General features: G+C 39.6%; 1 protein-coding gene and 1 pseudogene across 1 annotated transcript in view; one reads left to right on the top strand and one right to left on the bottom strand.

The window, feature by feature from the left end:
• FAF1 (Fas associated factor 1) overlaps positions 1–16829 on the bottom strand; it is a 428908-nt gene that overhangs the window by 367322 nt on the left and 44757 nt on the right. Inside the window, exon 2 of the mRNA XM_047789144.1 lies at positions 12538–12606. Within this exon, the coding sequence (XP_047645100.1) occupies positions 12538–12606 (69 nt within the window). The remainder of the gene's footprint in view (positions 1–12537; positions 12607–16829) is intronic.
• Positions 13034–13562, top strand: LOC125132210 (proline-rich protein 3-like; annotated as a pseudogene).

The raw sequence follows: 16829 nt of genomic DNA, 5'->3' as shown, positions 1-16829 counted from the left end.
TGCGGCATATGGAGGTTCCCAGGCTAGGGGTCCAATCGGAGCTGTAGCCACCGGCCTACGCCAGAGCCACAGCTACTCAGGATCCGAGCCGCGTCTGCAACCTACACCACAGCTCATGGCAACGACGGATCGTTAACCCACTGAGCAAGGGCAGGGACCGAACCCGCAACCTCCTGGTTCCTAGTCGGATTCATTAACCACTGCGCCACGACGGGAACTCTGCAATGTCTTTTTTCAATTAAGCTTTCTCTTGAAAGGCAGAACTCATGAAAAATCTCAAGTTGGGTTATACGATGAGTTTTCTTTACGGGAGAGTGAATGGTAGGTACAATCAGAAATAAGCAGGAGAGAAAAAAAATTTTTTTGAGATGCTGAGAAAAAAAAAACTCCAGAGGAAAATATTTCCCGAAAAGCTACGACCATTAGAAACCATCAAAATTTTATTGGTGAGATAATGAAATCAGCCCAATCCTACTCCCTATGTATCTGGGTCACCCTCTTCCTCAAACCTTATGTTTGCCAGATAATGAAGACAAATAACAGTAAGAATTAAGGCAAGGACTTTTCAAATGCAAAAATAATGGAAACTTAAAACAGACTTAAAAATATGTATCCCCAGGTTCACAAGGATGGTTCAACATATGCAAATCAAACAATGTCATACACCACATGAACAAGAGAAGAGTCAAAAACCACATGATCATCTCAAAAGATGCAGAAAAAGCATGTGACAAGGTCCAACATCCATTCATGATAAAAATTCTTACCAAAGAGGGTATAGAGGGAACATACCTTAACATAACAAAAGCCATTTATGACAAACCCACAGCAAACATAATACTCAAGGGAGAAAAGCTGAAATCCTTCCTGCCAAAATATGGAACAAGACAAGGATGTCTACTTGCACCACTGTTATTTAGCATAGTATTGGAAGTACTAGCCACAGCAATCGGACAATGAAAGAAATAAAGGATATCCAAATTGGAATAGAAGAGGTAAAACTGTCACTGTATGCAGATGATGATACTATATATAGAAAACCCTAAGGACTCAACCCAAAAACTACTTGAACTGATCAACAAATTCAGCAAAATAGCAGGATATAAGATTAACATTCAGAAATCAGTCACATTTCTGTATACTAACAATGAAATATTAGAAAAGGAATACAAAAATACAATACCTTTTAAAATTACACCCCAAAAAATCAAATACCTGGGAATAAACCTGACCAAGGAAGTGAAAGACTTACATGCTGAGAACTATAAAACATTTATCAAGGAAATTAAAGAGGATTCAAAGAAATGAAAATATATTCCACACTCCTGGGTTGGAAAAATTAATATTGTAAAAATGGCCATACTACCCCAAGCAGTCTACAGATTCAATGCTATCCCTACAAATTACCCATGACATTTTTCACGAAACTAGAACAAAGAATCCAAAAATTTATATGGAACTACAAAAGACCCAGAGTTGCCAAAGAAATCCTGAGGAACAAAAACCAAGCAGGAGGCCTAACTCTCCCAGACTTCAGACAATACTACAAAGCCACAGTCATCAAGACAGTGTGGTCCTGGTACCAAAACAGACATACAGACCAATGGAACAGAACAGAGAACCCAGAAATAAACCCAGACACCTATGGTCAATTAATCTTCAACAAAGGAGGCAAGAATATAAAATGGGAAAAAGACAATCTTTTCAGCAGGTGCTGCTGGGAAAACTGGATGCTACATGTAAATCAATGAAACTGGAACACACCCTCACACCATGCACAAAAATAAACTCAAAATGGCTGAAAGACTTAAATATAAGACAAGACACCAAAAAACTCCTAGAGGAGAACACAGGCAAAACATTCTCTGAAATCAACCTTACAAATGTTTTCTCAGGTCAGTCTCCCAAGGCAGCAGAAATAAAAGCAAAAATAAACCAATGGTACCCAATCAAACTGACCAGCTTTTGCACAGCAAAGGAAACCATGAAAAAAAATCAAAAAGACAACTTACAGAATGGGAGAAAATAGTTTCAAACCATGCAACTGACAAGGGCTTAATCTCTAAAATATATAATTTATACAACTAAACAGGAAAAAAGCCAACAACCCAATTGAAAAATGGGCAAAAGACCTGAATAGACACTTCTCCAAAGAAGATATATAGATAGCCAATAAGCACATGAAAAAATGCTCAATATCACTGATTATTAGAGAAATGCAAATCAAAACCACTCTGAGGTACCACCTCACACCAGTCAGAATGGCCATCATTATTAATAAGTCCACAAATAACCAATGCTGGAGGAAGTGTGAAGAAAAGGGAACCCACCTGCACTGTTGGTGGGAGTGTGAAATGGTACAACCGATATGGAAGACAGTATGGAAGTACCTCAGGAAACTAAATATAGAACTACCATATGACCCAGCAATCCCACTCTTGGGCATATATCCAGAAAAAATTTTCCTTGAAAAAGACACATGCACCTGTTATGTTCATTGCAGCACTATTCACAATAGCCAAGACATGGAAACAACCTAAATGTCCATCAACAGATGAATGGATTAAGAAGATATGGTATGTATACACAATGGAATACTACTCAGCCATAAAAAAGAACGACATAATGCCATTTGCAGCAACATGGATGGAACTAGAGACTCTCATACTAAGTAAAGTAAATGAGAAAAAGACAAGTATTACATGATATCACTTATATCTGGAATCTAATATATGGCACAAATAAACCTTTCCACAGAAAAGAAATTCATGGACTTGGAGAAAAGACTTGTGGTTGCTAAGCAGCACGGGGGGAGTGGGATGGACTGGGAATTTGGGGTTAATAGATGCAAACTCTTGCCTTTGGAATGGATAAGCAATGAGATCCTGCTGTATAGCATTGGGAACTATATCTAGTCACTTATGATGGAGTAGGATAATGTGAGAAAAAAAGAATATATATATATGTATGTGTGACTGGGTCAAGTTTCTATACAGTAGAAAACTGATAGAACACTGTAAATCAGCTATAATGGGGAAAAAAATCATTATATATATATATATGCTAGAGTTCCCATTGTGGCTCAGTGGGTTAAGAACCCAACTTCCATGAGGATATGGGTGATCCCTGGCCTCACTCACCGGTTAAGGATCCAGTGTTGCTGCAAGCTGTGGCATAGGTCATGGGTGCAGTTCAAACCTGGCGTTGCTGTTGTTGGGGTGTAGGCTGGTAGCTCTGGCTCCAATTCAACCCCTAGCCTGGAAACCTCCACATACCACAGGTGTGACCCTCAAAAAAATAAATAAATAAAAACATTAAAAAAATATGTATGGAGTTCCCGTCGTGGCACAGTGGTTAACGAATCCGACTAGGAACCATGAGGTTGCGGGTTCGGTCCCTGCCCTTGCTCAGTGGGTTCACGATCCGGCGTTGCCGTGAGCTGTGGTGTAGGTTGCAGACGCAGCTCGGATCCCGCGTTGCTGTGGCTCTGGCGTAGGCCGGTGGCTACAGCTCCAATTCAACCCCTAGCCTGGGAACCTCCATATGCCGCGGGAGCGGCCCAAGAAATAGCAACAACAACAACAACAACAAAGACAAAAGACAAAAAAAAAAGTATGCTATAATAAAATCAGTCAAATAAGCATTTATTAAGGAACTACCGTGTACCAAGGCAAAATTAATAAGAAATATAATTCCTTTCCTCTAGAATCTTTTAAAAATCTACTTGAAAACAAATCATAAACATATTTAAAATATCATTATGTAACTACAGCAAAATTACTTTCACTTGACAACATGAAATTAGTTGTGAGTGATAAAAAGTACAGGAATTCAGAAAAGAATAATACATGGGATATGGAAAATCTTATAACCTTAAAATACAATTCTTTTTGTTGTTGTTGTTGTTGCTATTTCTTGGGCCGCTCCTGCGGCATATGGAGGTTCCCAGGCTAGGGGTTGAATCGGAGCTGTAGCCACCGGCGTACACCAGAGCCACAGCAACGCGGGATCCGAGCCACGTCTGCAACCTACACCACAGCTCACGGCAACGCCGGATCGTTAACCCACTGAGCAAGGGCAGGGACCGAACCTGCAACCTCATGGTTCCTAGTCGGATTCGTTAACCACTGCGCCACGACGGGAACTCCTAAAATACAATTCTAAAGCTATCAAAATTCTTACAGAGAGACCTGGGTTCAAATTCTCACTTTTTACCCCTAGTCAGCTGAGTGAACCTGAGTAATTTATTTAATCACTGAGCCTCAGTTTCTCCTATATAAAATAAATGTAATACCTAGGAGTTCCCATTGTGGCTCAGCAGGTTAAGAAGCTGAGGTTGTCTCTGTGAGGATGTGGGTTTGATCCCTGACCTCACTCAGTTGGTTAAGAATCTGGCATTGCCACAAGCTGCCGGTTTAGCTCACAGATGCCGCTCAGATCCAGTATTGCCAGTGCTGGGGCGTAGGCCCCAGCTGTGATTCTGATTTCTACCCCTGGCCCAGGAACTCCCATAAGCCTCAAGTGCTGGCCATAAAAAGGGAAAAAAAAAAAAAAGTAATACCAGAGTTCCTGCTGTGATTCAGTGGGTTAAGGATCCAACTGCAGTGGCTCAGGTAACTACAGAGGTGCATGTTCAATCCCAGTCTCAGTGCAATGAGTGGGTTAAGGATCCCACTTGCTGCAGCTGTGGCATAAGTCACAGCTGCAGCTCAGATTTGATCCCTGGCCTGGAACTTTCATATGTCGTGGGTAAGGCCAAGAAAGAAAAAAAAAAAGGGAAAAAAAAGTAATACCTACCTAGCCACCTTTTGGGACTGCTGTGAAGATTAAATGAAATAATGTAGGGTAAATCATTTGACATAATACCTAACATAAAGTAGACCCTCAATAAAAGGACAGATGATAGAGGTGGATGGCTATTAAATTACAAACTTGAAATTAAAAACTTCTGTAGAATTTTAAGGGGCTTATAGCCCTTTAAAAACAAAGGAGTTCTCTTGTGGCTCAGCAGTTTAACGACCTGGCATTGTCACTGTAAGGGCTCAGGTCACTGCTGTGGCACAGGTTCAATCCCTTCCTCATGCTGCGGGTACAACAAAACAAACAAACAAAAAAACCACCAAGGCTACAGCAAAGGAGGAGAAATTGATATAATGAGATATTCCTTCAGAGTAACATCTCTTTTGTCATTGCAAAGATCTCTACAAATATCAGCCAGTGTCTAATGGCCACTGAGGGGCAGCACTCAATGCCTGGCTGCTTTCTGATGATGACAGCGATTCATTATGTCACTGGGTAGACTAGTTCATTCATAAAACTGCAGGTGTATAAAGTAGCAAAGCAGCATATATTCCAGGAACTCAATAGCCACATCCTGAGTAGGGTAGTAGAAAAAACTGTTCTAAGGCATTTCATGATAGTTATGAAACTACATTTCTTCAAAAGTGTAAAATGGAGGAACGGAAATGTCTCAAAGCACCTCAATGAATCTCAAAAGGAGACAGATGATGAGCATAATTTTCCTTGGGTTTGACCCTTCAGAGTTAGTGACCTTATGATAAGTGCCTATTAATATAAAATTATCTTTTTTTATTACTCAAATAAATTTATCACATCTGTAGTTGTATAATGATCCTAACAATCCAATTTCACAGGAATTCCATCCCACAGCCCAAGCACATCCCCCCACCCCCCAAACTGTCTCCTCCAGAGACCATAAGTTTTTCAATGTCTGTGAGCCACCATCTGTTCTGCAAAGAAGTTCAGTCTGTCCCCTTTTCAGACTCCACATGTCAGTGAAAGCATTTGATGTTGGTATCTCATTGTATGGCTGACTTCACTTAGCGAAAGTTCATACTCTTTTTTTTTTTTGTCTTTTTGTCTTTTTGTCTTTGCTAGGGCCTCTCCCCTGGCATATGGAGGTTCCCAGGCTAAGGGTCTAATCGGAGCTGTAGCCACCGGCCTACATCACAGCCACAGCAACACAGGATCCGAGCTGCGTCTGCAACCTACATCACAACTCACATCAACGCCAAATCCTTAACCCACTGAACAAGGCCAGGGATCGAACCTGCAACCTCATGGTTCCTAGTCAGATTCGTTAACCGCTGAGCCACAATGGGAACTCCAGGTGCCTATTAATATAAAATTATCTTTAAAGACTAGAAATTCAGTAATGATCCAAAAGTTAGGCAGGCTTATTTGTTTCATTTTTGCCTTAAGTTGGGACATGTAGTTAAAAATAAATACAAACACTCAGAATAGTCTTCCTTCAACAAAGTAGCTATGTCAGCCCCCAGCACATATTAGAGCAGAAAGTAAGTACAAAGTTCAAAAATCATTTCCTAAGAGCATAGAGTACTTAAAATGTAGTATGGCTAAGTTAATGTTTACTTGTACTTTATTTTACTTAGCACTGAGTTATCAAGTATATGTCAAAAAGCCTCCCTTGCATGTTCTATAGCTTATTGGAAATTTTAATTTATTGAAGGAGCTTCATATATAAAGACTTTTCATGAAACAATTAGCACAGCATCTTGTCCATCCATTATTTGTGTCATAAAATTGTTAAAAGGATTAAACAAGATAGTATGCATACAACTGTTTCAAATTTTTAAGTTCTATTAAAATGTTTACTTATATTACTATTTATAATTGTCTGCTTTTTATAGAATCTCAACAAAAATTAGATCATAAACAGTCTTTGTAAATATTTCATGTACAAAGGATCTTGATAAACTAGTCCAAACACCCCCCTTTTTGGCCACACCCACAGCATGCAAAAGTTCCTAGGCCAAGGATCAAACCCATGCCACTAGCAGTGACAACACCAGATCTTTGACCGCTAGGCCACCAGGGAACTCCCAAATCCCTTATCTTATATTAAGTTCACAGAGAAGTAACTTGGCCTAGGCCATACTCAATAAAGTAATGACAAGAGGTTTAAAAAGCTAAATCTTCTAATTCAAGATGAAGGAAATGGATCCACCACTACGATTAGCTGTCTCATATTCTGATTACTCAAAGTTAACACAAGTCATATAGATTTCTATTCACAACTGACTCAAATTCTTCTGTACCGAAAAACAAAAAATGAGCAGGGGGTCAATTATGGAGCCCAGATTTATAATTTAAAGTGATCAAATAGACGCATCTATGTACGAAGGCAATGCTTTGGTAAAAGATTCTAAATCATTGCCAGTAATTCTTCCTTGGGTATTTATTCACCTTTCTGGATTTATATAGAAAATACTTGTCTGGAGTTCCCGTCGTGGCGCAGTGGTTAACGAATCCGACTAGGAACCAGGAGGTTGCGGGTTCGGTCCCTGCCCTTGCTCAGTGGGTTAACGATCCGGCGTTGCCGTGAGCTGTGGTGTAGGTTGCAGACGCGGCTCGGATCCCGCGTTGCTGTGGCTCTGGCGTAGGCCGGTGGCTACAGCTCCGATTCAACCCCTAGCCTGGGAACCTCCATATGCCGCGGGAGCGGCCAAGAAATAGCAACAACAACAACAACAATAACAACAACAAAAAGACAAAAAAAAAAAGAAAAGAAAATACTTGTCTGCAATGAAAGAATCACCTATACTGGCATTAATCTTCTCTTAACTAAAAGTGCAGGACAGTGTGAAAAATTAAAGTCTGAGGTAGATGGAGTAATACTAGAGGATTCATGTCAAATAAAACAGTAGCCCAAGATGCTCATCAACGGTATTAAAGCTCACATTTTTTTTTTCTCAGAATTTTAGCATATATAACCCAAACTGCAGTTGCCCCCAAATAAGTAGGGTCAATTGTAGGGCAGTTAAAACATAGGGCTTCGAAATACCACTCTATGGATAGCTAAACAATAAAATTAATGTTCAGGATCAGGGAACGTGACTAATGACTGAAGTTCCTAGGACTGAGCTACATTTTCATATAGAATACTATTTTATTTGTGTGTCTAAATCTATAAAATGGCAAAAATATATTTGCAATCATTTTTTCAAGAAGTTATTCCCATTTCTGATTATTATATACAGGTATAAAAGACCATTTGTCTTCTCAATTTTTCAGTATACTTCTCAGACACCATACAGTATTAACATTTTTTTCAGCTTCCACTGTATCTAACATAAATCCAGAGAGTCTGTAAGCATTCAGTATCAACAGAATGAGTTTTTTGTTATTAGTCTTTTTAAAATTCATCACAATTCCAGACTGTGATGCCTAACTCACATTCCTCCACACTTCTCTAGCAAAATGTTCACAAAGACACTGGAGAAGGCTAACCAGCACACACAGCAAATGTAAGATACAGACACACCCTAAGTTCCATAAGGATATGGAACTTACGTAAGTTGTTCCATAAGGCCCATAAAATATAAGGCAACGATAATCATAATTTCGAACACAAAATACAACACACAAGCAAAATATAAAAAACACCATATAAATACATGATCCTAATGCAGTCTGAACTAGTAATGGCTTACTCAAAACATTTGCTTCCTTTTTTATTTTTTTTATATATAATGATTTTTATTATTTTTTTTCATTATAGCTGGTTTACAGTGTTCTGTCAATTTTCTACCGTACAGCATGGTAACCCATCTATACATACATGTATAGATTCTTTTTTATATAAATAATGATTTTTATTTTTTTTATTGCTTTGTTTTTTAAAAACAATGTAAAGTGAGTGCTGTGGAAAAACAAGGGAAATAAGACAAAATTTAAAGCAAGATAGTTACACAACACAGTAAATCCTTACTGTGGAGAAAAATGGATTATTTGCCAAGAAAAGCCAACTAGGGCATAAATTTCAAAAGAAAGCCAAAGCTGAAGACTGTGAAAGACAGCCTGATGCCTTTGCTTAGGACCAACACAAGATGAGATTGTATTTTTGCAGAAATACAGCATGAGTATTTTTAGCCCAAGTGCTATTTTAGTATTTTCCAAAATCAAGCAACTCAGAAATAGTTGGAGAATACCTGTATCATTCAATTATTTAACACTATCTGGGAAAAATTCTCTTTTTGCAATACTCTAGACAAATTACTAAATTGAGTAGATGTTTACCTCCAAAATTAATGAACATGGATCAATAGGAAGCAGATAAGGAAAGAACTTATATCCAACTCTGACAAATGATAATTCTCACTTCAAAGACTTATAGTCCATTACTTTCAGTCCATAATGTCCCTTTACCCCAGCGCATATTACCTCTCATCAGTACCATGCAAGAGTGGCTTGGTGGGATTTTTTATTTCAACCAATAATTTGCATCAGCCTCTCCAAGACATACTAAAAATATACAAACTAAATGAAGCAATATTCTCACTATTGCAAAAGAAGTTTCAAGACAAGAAACCTGGTGATATCACTCCAAATAAGTCAGTGACCCTTCCTCCACATAGAAATCAGGAATATGTCATCTCTGCTATAATTTGTTAAGAAGATAGCGCAGTGGTAAAGCATGGATTTGAAATAAGGCCATACAAATATTTGTAAATTTTGACAAGTGCCAGAACATGAAAAAATAAGGTAGCACTGGTTTAATGAAATAGGCAATCTTAAAAATTTATATAGGAGAGTTCCCATTGTGGCTCAGCAGGTTACAAACCCGACTAGCATCCATGAAGACATGGGTTCAATCCCTGGCCTCATTCAGTGGGTTAAGGATCCGGCACTGCCATGAGCTGCAGTGTAGGTCACAGACGCAGATTGGATTCTGCATTACTGTGGCTGTGGCTATGGCATAGGCCAGCAGCTACAGCTCCGATTCAACTGCTAGCTTGGGAACTCCCATATGCCGCAGGTGTGGGCCTAAAACGGGAAAAAAAAATTTATACAGTGGGTAGAAATTTGAATTAGTGTGCCCATTCTGGAGGGCAATATGACTCTAAGCATCCAAAAGCCCAAAAGTATGTATATAACTTGACCCAGAAATTCAATTATGAATTGAATTTATCCATTATCTCCTAGGAAAACAACAGACTAAGTATGTAAGGATGAACTACAAGAATGTCCTCTATAGCAATGTGTATAATTCCAAAATATCATGAAAATTCTAAATGTTTAACAGCATAGGATTGGTAAAATTACTATGCTATAACCACACCATGAAATTCCATCCAAACATTAAAAAGAATGATGAACAAGTCACATTTACTTGGATAGAAACACATTCATGACAGGCTATTGAGTGAAAAATCCAAATCATAAAACAGTAAAAATAGAACAATTTAATTTGCATTTAAAAAATCATTTACGGAGTTCCCGTCGTGGCGCAGTGGTTAACGAATCCGACTAGGAACCATGAGGTTGCGGGTTCGGTCCCTGCCCTTGCTCAGTGGGTTAAGGATTTGGCATTGCCGTGAGCTGTGGTGTAGGTTGCAGACGTGGCTCAGATCCCGCGTTGCTGTGGCTCTGGCGTAGGGTGGCGGCTACAGCTCCGATTCGACCCCTAGCCTGGGAACCTCCATATGCCGTGGGAGTGGCCCAAAGAAATAGCAAAAAAAAAAAAAAAGACAAAAAAAAATAAAAAATCATTTAAAAATCACTTTAATCATATAATTAAAAGAAAACACCCTGGAATAAGATACCCCAAAATGTTAAATAATAACTATCTCTAAGTGATGGAATTAAAGGTGATTATTAATTTGTTCTCTGTAAATTTCCACATCTTATTTTGAGTTACTATTTTCACAAGCTGTAAATAATGGCTTTTTATATTTTTAATAAAAAAATTAATAGTCATAAACCCACACAAAGCACACAGACACTTAAAAGTTGGCTACCTAAGACTTAGACATACCTACATTTCTACTCTCAGCTCTTTAATTACACATCGCAAGTTTAGACTTTTGAAAATTAATACTTCTTTGAAATTCTAGTTTGGACTATTTTAGGATTTCAAAGGCACTGAGAAACATCTGTGTCAACCCGAAACAACCAATACTGCTCCTATGTTGTTACATAATTCATTTTTAATTTGCTCTGCAATTGTAAATAGAGTACAATTTTGTCAGTGAGCTGGGCCTCACCTTTACTCCCCCCGACAAAAAACTAAACCACTTCTATAATAAACTGCCTGAAGTTCATAAGGAAAGCCACACCAGAATGCCACTTCTTTAACAGCTTTAGAACAGAGTAGTCATCAGTGAGGATGGAATTAAAAGTGATTATTAATTTGTAAATTTCTATATCTTCTTATAGAAAGAAGTGAAGGAAAAACATCAAAAGAGTTATTCAGACATTCAGACAAAGTCTAACTTTTCTCTCCTTCCAATCATCTCCACCACAATACTACAGGGGAAGATGAACCTTAATGTACAGTAAAAGAAGAGAAGTTTAAAAATAATTTAGGACTTCCCGTCGTGGCGCAGTGGTTAACGAATCCGACTAGGAACCATGAGGTTGCGGGTTCGGTCCCTGCCCTTGCTCAGTGGGTTAACGATCCGGCGTTGCCATGAGCTGTGGTGTAGGTTGCAGACACAGCTCGGATCCTGCGTTGCTGTGGCTCTGGCGTAGGCTGGTGGCTACAGCTCTGATTGGACCCCTAGCCTGGGAACCTCCATATGCCGCAGGAGCGGCCCAAGAAATAGCAAAAAGACAAAAGAAAATAAAAATAATTTAAATTACCTAAGAATTCATAATAATTTAGTAAGTTAATACTGGACTAAATATGAACTTCATATTAAAGATATGGTATATAGATTTTATTCATTCAGATTAGAATTACAGATGGACTGTGGTATGCTGAACCCCCTCTAAGGTATGTTAAAGACATTCAAGAATTCATCAAGGAGTACCCATCATGGTGCAAAGCAAACGAATCCCACTAGGAACCATGAGGTTGTGGGTTCAATCTCTAGCCTTGCTCAGTGGGTTAAGGATCTGGCATTGCCATCAGCTGTGGTGTAGGTCACCGATGTGGCCTGGATCTGATGTTGCTGCAGCTGTAGCGTAGGCCAACAGCTGTGGCTCCAATTGCACCCCTAGCCTGGGAATCTCCATATGCCTCGGGTGTTGCCCTAAAAAAAAAAGGAAAAAAAAAATTCATCAAATTTCAGTAATTGTCAAATAAAGAAAAAAAGTACTTGAAATAGGTCAGATAACGAAAGATAAATACTGTATGATCTCATGATCTCACTTATATGTGGAATCTAGAAAGGAAACCAAAAACTCATAAGAACAGCGTAGACTGGCAGTTGCCACAGGTTGGGGGAGAATGAATGAAGGTGGTCAAAAGGCACAAAGTTCCAGTTATAAGATGAAAAGTTTTGGTGATCCAATGTACATGGTAACTATAGTTAACAATACTGTATTGTATATTTGAATGTTGTTGAAAGAGTAAATCTTAAAAGCTCTCACAAAAAAAAAACAAAAAAACTATATGGGGTAATGAATGCATTAACTAACCTTACTGCAGAAATCAATTTGCAATACACATGTATAGTATCAAATCATCACTTTGTACACCTTAAATTTACACAATGTTATATGTCAAGTATATCTCAATAAAGCTGACAAAAAGAAAAAGAAACTTCTTACCACTAAGTCCCAGTTATTTTGTTCAAGCAGTGTAATAGCTTCATCAATGTTTTCAATGCCAGTACATGCCTGAAAACAAAGTAAATAAGAATTTTAGATATAATTTGGGGAGGTTAATTAGCCTTAAAAAAGTAAACAGCATAATGTGTAATTTAAGTTTGAATAGGTATATAAATAAAGCCAAGAAACAAAATGCCTAACATTGCTAAGCATTTTACACAGGTGGTTTGAAAATTGTTAATTACAACATAAGTTTAAATTACATGAAATAAAAGACAATAAAGTAATAAAATATGTTTAAATGCTGAGCTTTGGAGCCCAGGATGATCTCTGCATCTCTAAGATCTCTATATCTTCCCAGAACAACTTTTATGAAAAAGCTTCTGATGGACAATCATGTGTTTAAAAATGAACTTCAATCCATACTTTGTACTTTATACAAAAATTAGCCCAAATAACAGATGAAAATCCTTCTGTAGCCATTGTCATAACTGCAATGCTGAAATGAGAGAAGCAGAATCATCAGCAGCAACCCCCACTGCCAGAGTGGGAAGAGACTGGAGATGAGAAAGATGAATGTCTTATCAGACCACCAAGTCTTCTGGGCCCTCCCCCATGGCCAATGGAAAGCCTGGTGACTCCTCATCAGCTCTTCACAGAGGTCATCCAAGATCAAGGGGACCAATGACTCCACCACTGCTGAGTGTCTCACCTTCTTCCTGAGACAGAGAACCAATGTGGGGGGAGCTAGGTCACAGTTGGTGGAGGGTCAATGCTGAACTTTCTTTTCCTGGACCAGGCCATGGGGATTCTTCCAGGGGAGGCTTTCACAAAGAGCAAGAGAAATTCTCAAAGACTCAAAAGCTGGCCTCTTATCAAGAATACCTGCCCACTCAAGGATGGGCCCCAAGTTATGTAAGACAAATTCAATTGCTCTGTCTGCCAACACTTTGCCAAAAGAGGCCGCTGTTGATGAGGACTTCCATACTTTTTACCACCCAGACCTCAATGGACCACCTCTGTGAGAAAGTGACTTCCCAACCAGGCTAGGGGCCCTCTGGGACCTTGAGGCCATATACGTCCCTGTGGCCCTGTGATGGCTACTGTGAGGCTGTCCTACCCACCACCCTCAGTCAATGATGCCCATCCCTATGGCCACCTCCCCTATTTGGGGTCCAGAGTTGCATTTCATCATGGGTGTGCAGTGTGCATTCTTTTTTCTGATTCAGCCTCCACAGACTCCTTTTCGGAACCCCATCTTTACTCTGTTCAACTGCTTCCTGGATCCTCTTCCCCTCTCCAAATGACTGGTAAGCAGAAAAGCTCTCTGGTACTGTTTCTTGTCCATCAGTCCACCCAGTCCCCAGTGTTGCCCTTGATTCCTGAGAGCCCTGGAAGAGCTTACTATCATTCCCATCTTTTGGCTGGTTGATTTAAGTCCTTTATAAGTCCTACTTTCAAGGTTGTCAGCTGGTCTGTGAAACACATTTTCTGACCGGGGGTCAAGTCTGGGTGACTGATAACAGAGTTGCTCCCTGAAATGCCACTCTCCTTGTTTTCGGATTTTGTAGTTTCTGCATCAACTAGCATGATTTCCACTGCTATAGTCTGTGATTACTGTGCTTTGTGAAACTGTGCATCCCTTCACAGCCTTTTGCAGTGTCTATGGCATTTTTGTGACTTCCCAACAGTAGAGTAAGTTTGTCTGCCAAAATGAGTGAGGCCATTGGTACCCTCTATACTTTCCCCACCTCCCAACATGGGAGAACTGTGAAACTTTCCAAAGACTACCTCCCTGGTCTCCCCATGCTTCTCCTGATGTCACTTTCTCTGGTTTTGACAAAGACCCAAGAAAAGTCCTCTAAAGCCTCAGGTGGGCCTACCCTATCTCCTCTCCAGCTCATTCTACTTAGAATACATCATCATGAGGCCATTGTTTAAATTCTGTGCATCTCCACCTGGCCTACCTTTGAGTAGAACCTGGGCAGTACTGTTGCCTCCTTACAACTTTCTTCTCTACATTCCTGGCACTGGTTCTTTTCTATAAAAATGGTAGTGAATTGGTTCATTTTTGAACTGGCCCTGAGGAAACAGGTTGGGAGTTGTGTGGACAAAAGGAAGGGATGGCAGCCACTGGAGGAGAACTGAGAACAATTTTTTTTCTTAACTTGCCAGGGAGCCTCCATGTGCCGTAGGAGCGGCCCAGAAAAGGCAAAAAGACAAAAAAGAATAATAATAAACACAGTGGAGAATATATACATATAAAAATACTTAAATAAATGCATAACTGTATAAATAAACAGATCTAAAATAAAACCCCAAACTATAAAGCCTCTGCATCTGTGCTGTCAGATATCAAAGCTGCTAGACACATACGGTTAGTGAATCCTTGAAATGAGGCTCAACTGAGTTAAAATATGCTGCATTAACTAAACACCAGCAGGAGTTCCCGTTGTGGCACAACGGAAACGAAACCAACTAGCATCCATGTGGACGTGGGTTCAATCCCTGGCCTCGCTCAGTGAGTCAGGGATTTGGCATTGCCATGAGCTGTGGTAGAGACTGCAGATGCTGCTTGGATCCTGAGTTACCGTGGCTGTGCGTAGGCTGGCACCTGTAGCTCAGATTCGACCCATAGCCTGGGAACTTCCATATGCCATGGGTGCGGCCCTAAAAAGCAAAAAAATAGAAAGAAAGAAAGAAAAAGAAAAGAAAAAGACATAAACACTAGTGTAGACTTAGTACAAAAATAAAAATGCATAATATCTCATTAATAATTTTTCTACTGAACATATGCTAAAATGATCATTTAAAATATATAGGTTTAGAGTTCCCGTCATGGCTCAGCAGAAAATGAATCTGACTCATATCCATGAGGACACAGGTTCGATCCCTGGCCTCAACCCGTGGGTTAAGGATCCGGTGATGCTGAGAGCTGTGGTGTAAGCTGCAGACAGGGCTCGGCCATCTGGTATGGCTGCAGCTGTGGCGTAGGCTAGGGGTCACAGCTCTGATACAACCCCTAGCCTGGAAACCTCCATACACCGCGGGTGCAGCCCTAAAAAGACAAAAAAAAAAAAAAAACTGGCTTAAATAAAACATTATTTAAACTAAGCTCACCTGTTTCTTTTACTTCTTCCACCTTTCAATATGGATACTAAAAAATTGTTAATTATGTATATGACTCATTCTGTTTTTGGTTTTTTTTTTTTTGGTCTTATTAGGGCTGCACCTGAGGCATATGGAAGTTCCCAAGCCAGGGGTCGAATCGGAGCTGTAGCTGCAGGCCTCCCCACAGCCACAGCAATGCCAGATCCTTAACTCACTGAGTGAGGCTAGGCACTGAAACCTCATCCTCATGGATACTAGTCAGGTTCGTTACCACTGAGCCATGACAGAACTCCTCATTCTGTTTTTAACACCATTCTAAACGAAAACATAGGACATCTTTGTGACATTTAGATACAGCAAAAGCACAATTCAAAATTCGATAAAATGGACTTTATTAAGAGATACTGCTCCTTGAAAGACAATGTTAAGAGAATGAAAAGGCAAGCCACACACTGGGAGAAAATATCTGCAAAACATTTCACAGAGGACTACTAACCAGAATCCAAGAATTTTAAATTCTCAAAACTCAGTTTAGATAAATTATAAGTAGCAAAAGATTTTAAAAGAAACTTCAACAGGAGCTCCCTGGTATCTCAGTGGGTTAAGGATCCATTGTTGTCACTGCTGTGGCTCAGGTTCAATCCTGGGCCCAGGAACTTCCGAATGCCATAGGCATAGCCAAAAATTAAAAACAGAAAATGAAAGTTCATCAGAGAAGATACATATACAGGAACAAGCACATGAAAAAATTCTCAACATCATTAGTCACTAAGGAAATACAAAACAAACACAGAGAGATACCTTTTCCACACATTAGAGTGACAAAACCCCAAAATACTAACATTATCAAGAGATGGTAAGGATGCAGAAGTGGAACTCTCACACGCTGCTGGAGAGGAAGCAAAATGATATAGCGACTTTGCAAAACAGTGCCAATAGATTAGCAGTTTCTTAGAAAGTCATGACACAGTAATCCTACTCCTGGATACTTATCCAAAAGAAATAAAAATTTAGAGTTCCCGTCGTGGTGCAGTGGAAACGAATCCGACTGGGCACCACGAGGTTTCGGGTTTGATTCCTGGCCTCACTCAGTGGGTTAAGGATCTAGCGTTGTCATGAGCTGTGGTGTAGGTCACAGACATGGCTTGGATCCCATGTTGCTGTGGCTGTGGGATAGGCCA

Source organism: Phacochoerus africanus, chromosome 8 (genome assembly GCF_016906955.1).
Source record: "Phacochoerus africanus isolate WHEZ1 chromosome 8, ROS_Pafr_v1, whole genome shotgun sequence".
NCBI lineage: Eukaryota > Metazoa > Chordata > Mammalia > Artiodactyla > Suidae > Phacochoerus > Phacochoerus africanus.
The sequence above is the reverse complement of the archived record's forward strand: the minus strand, read 5'-3'. Positions and strand labels throughout refer to the sequence as shown.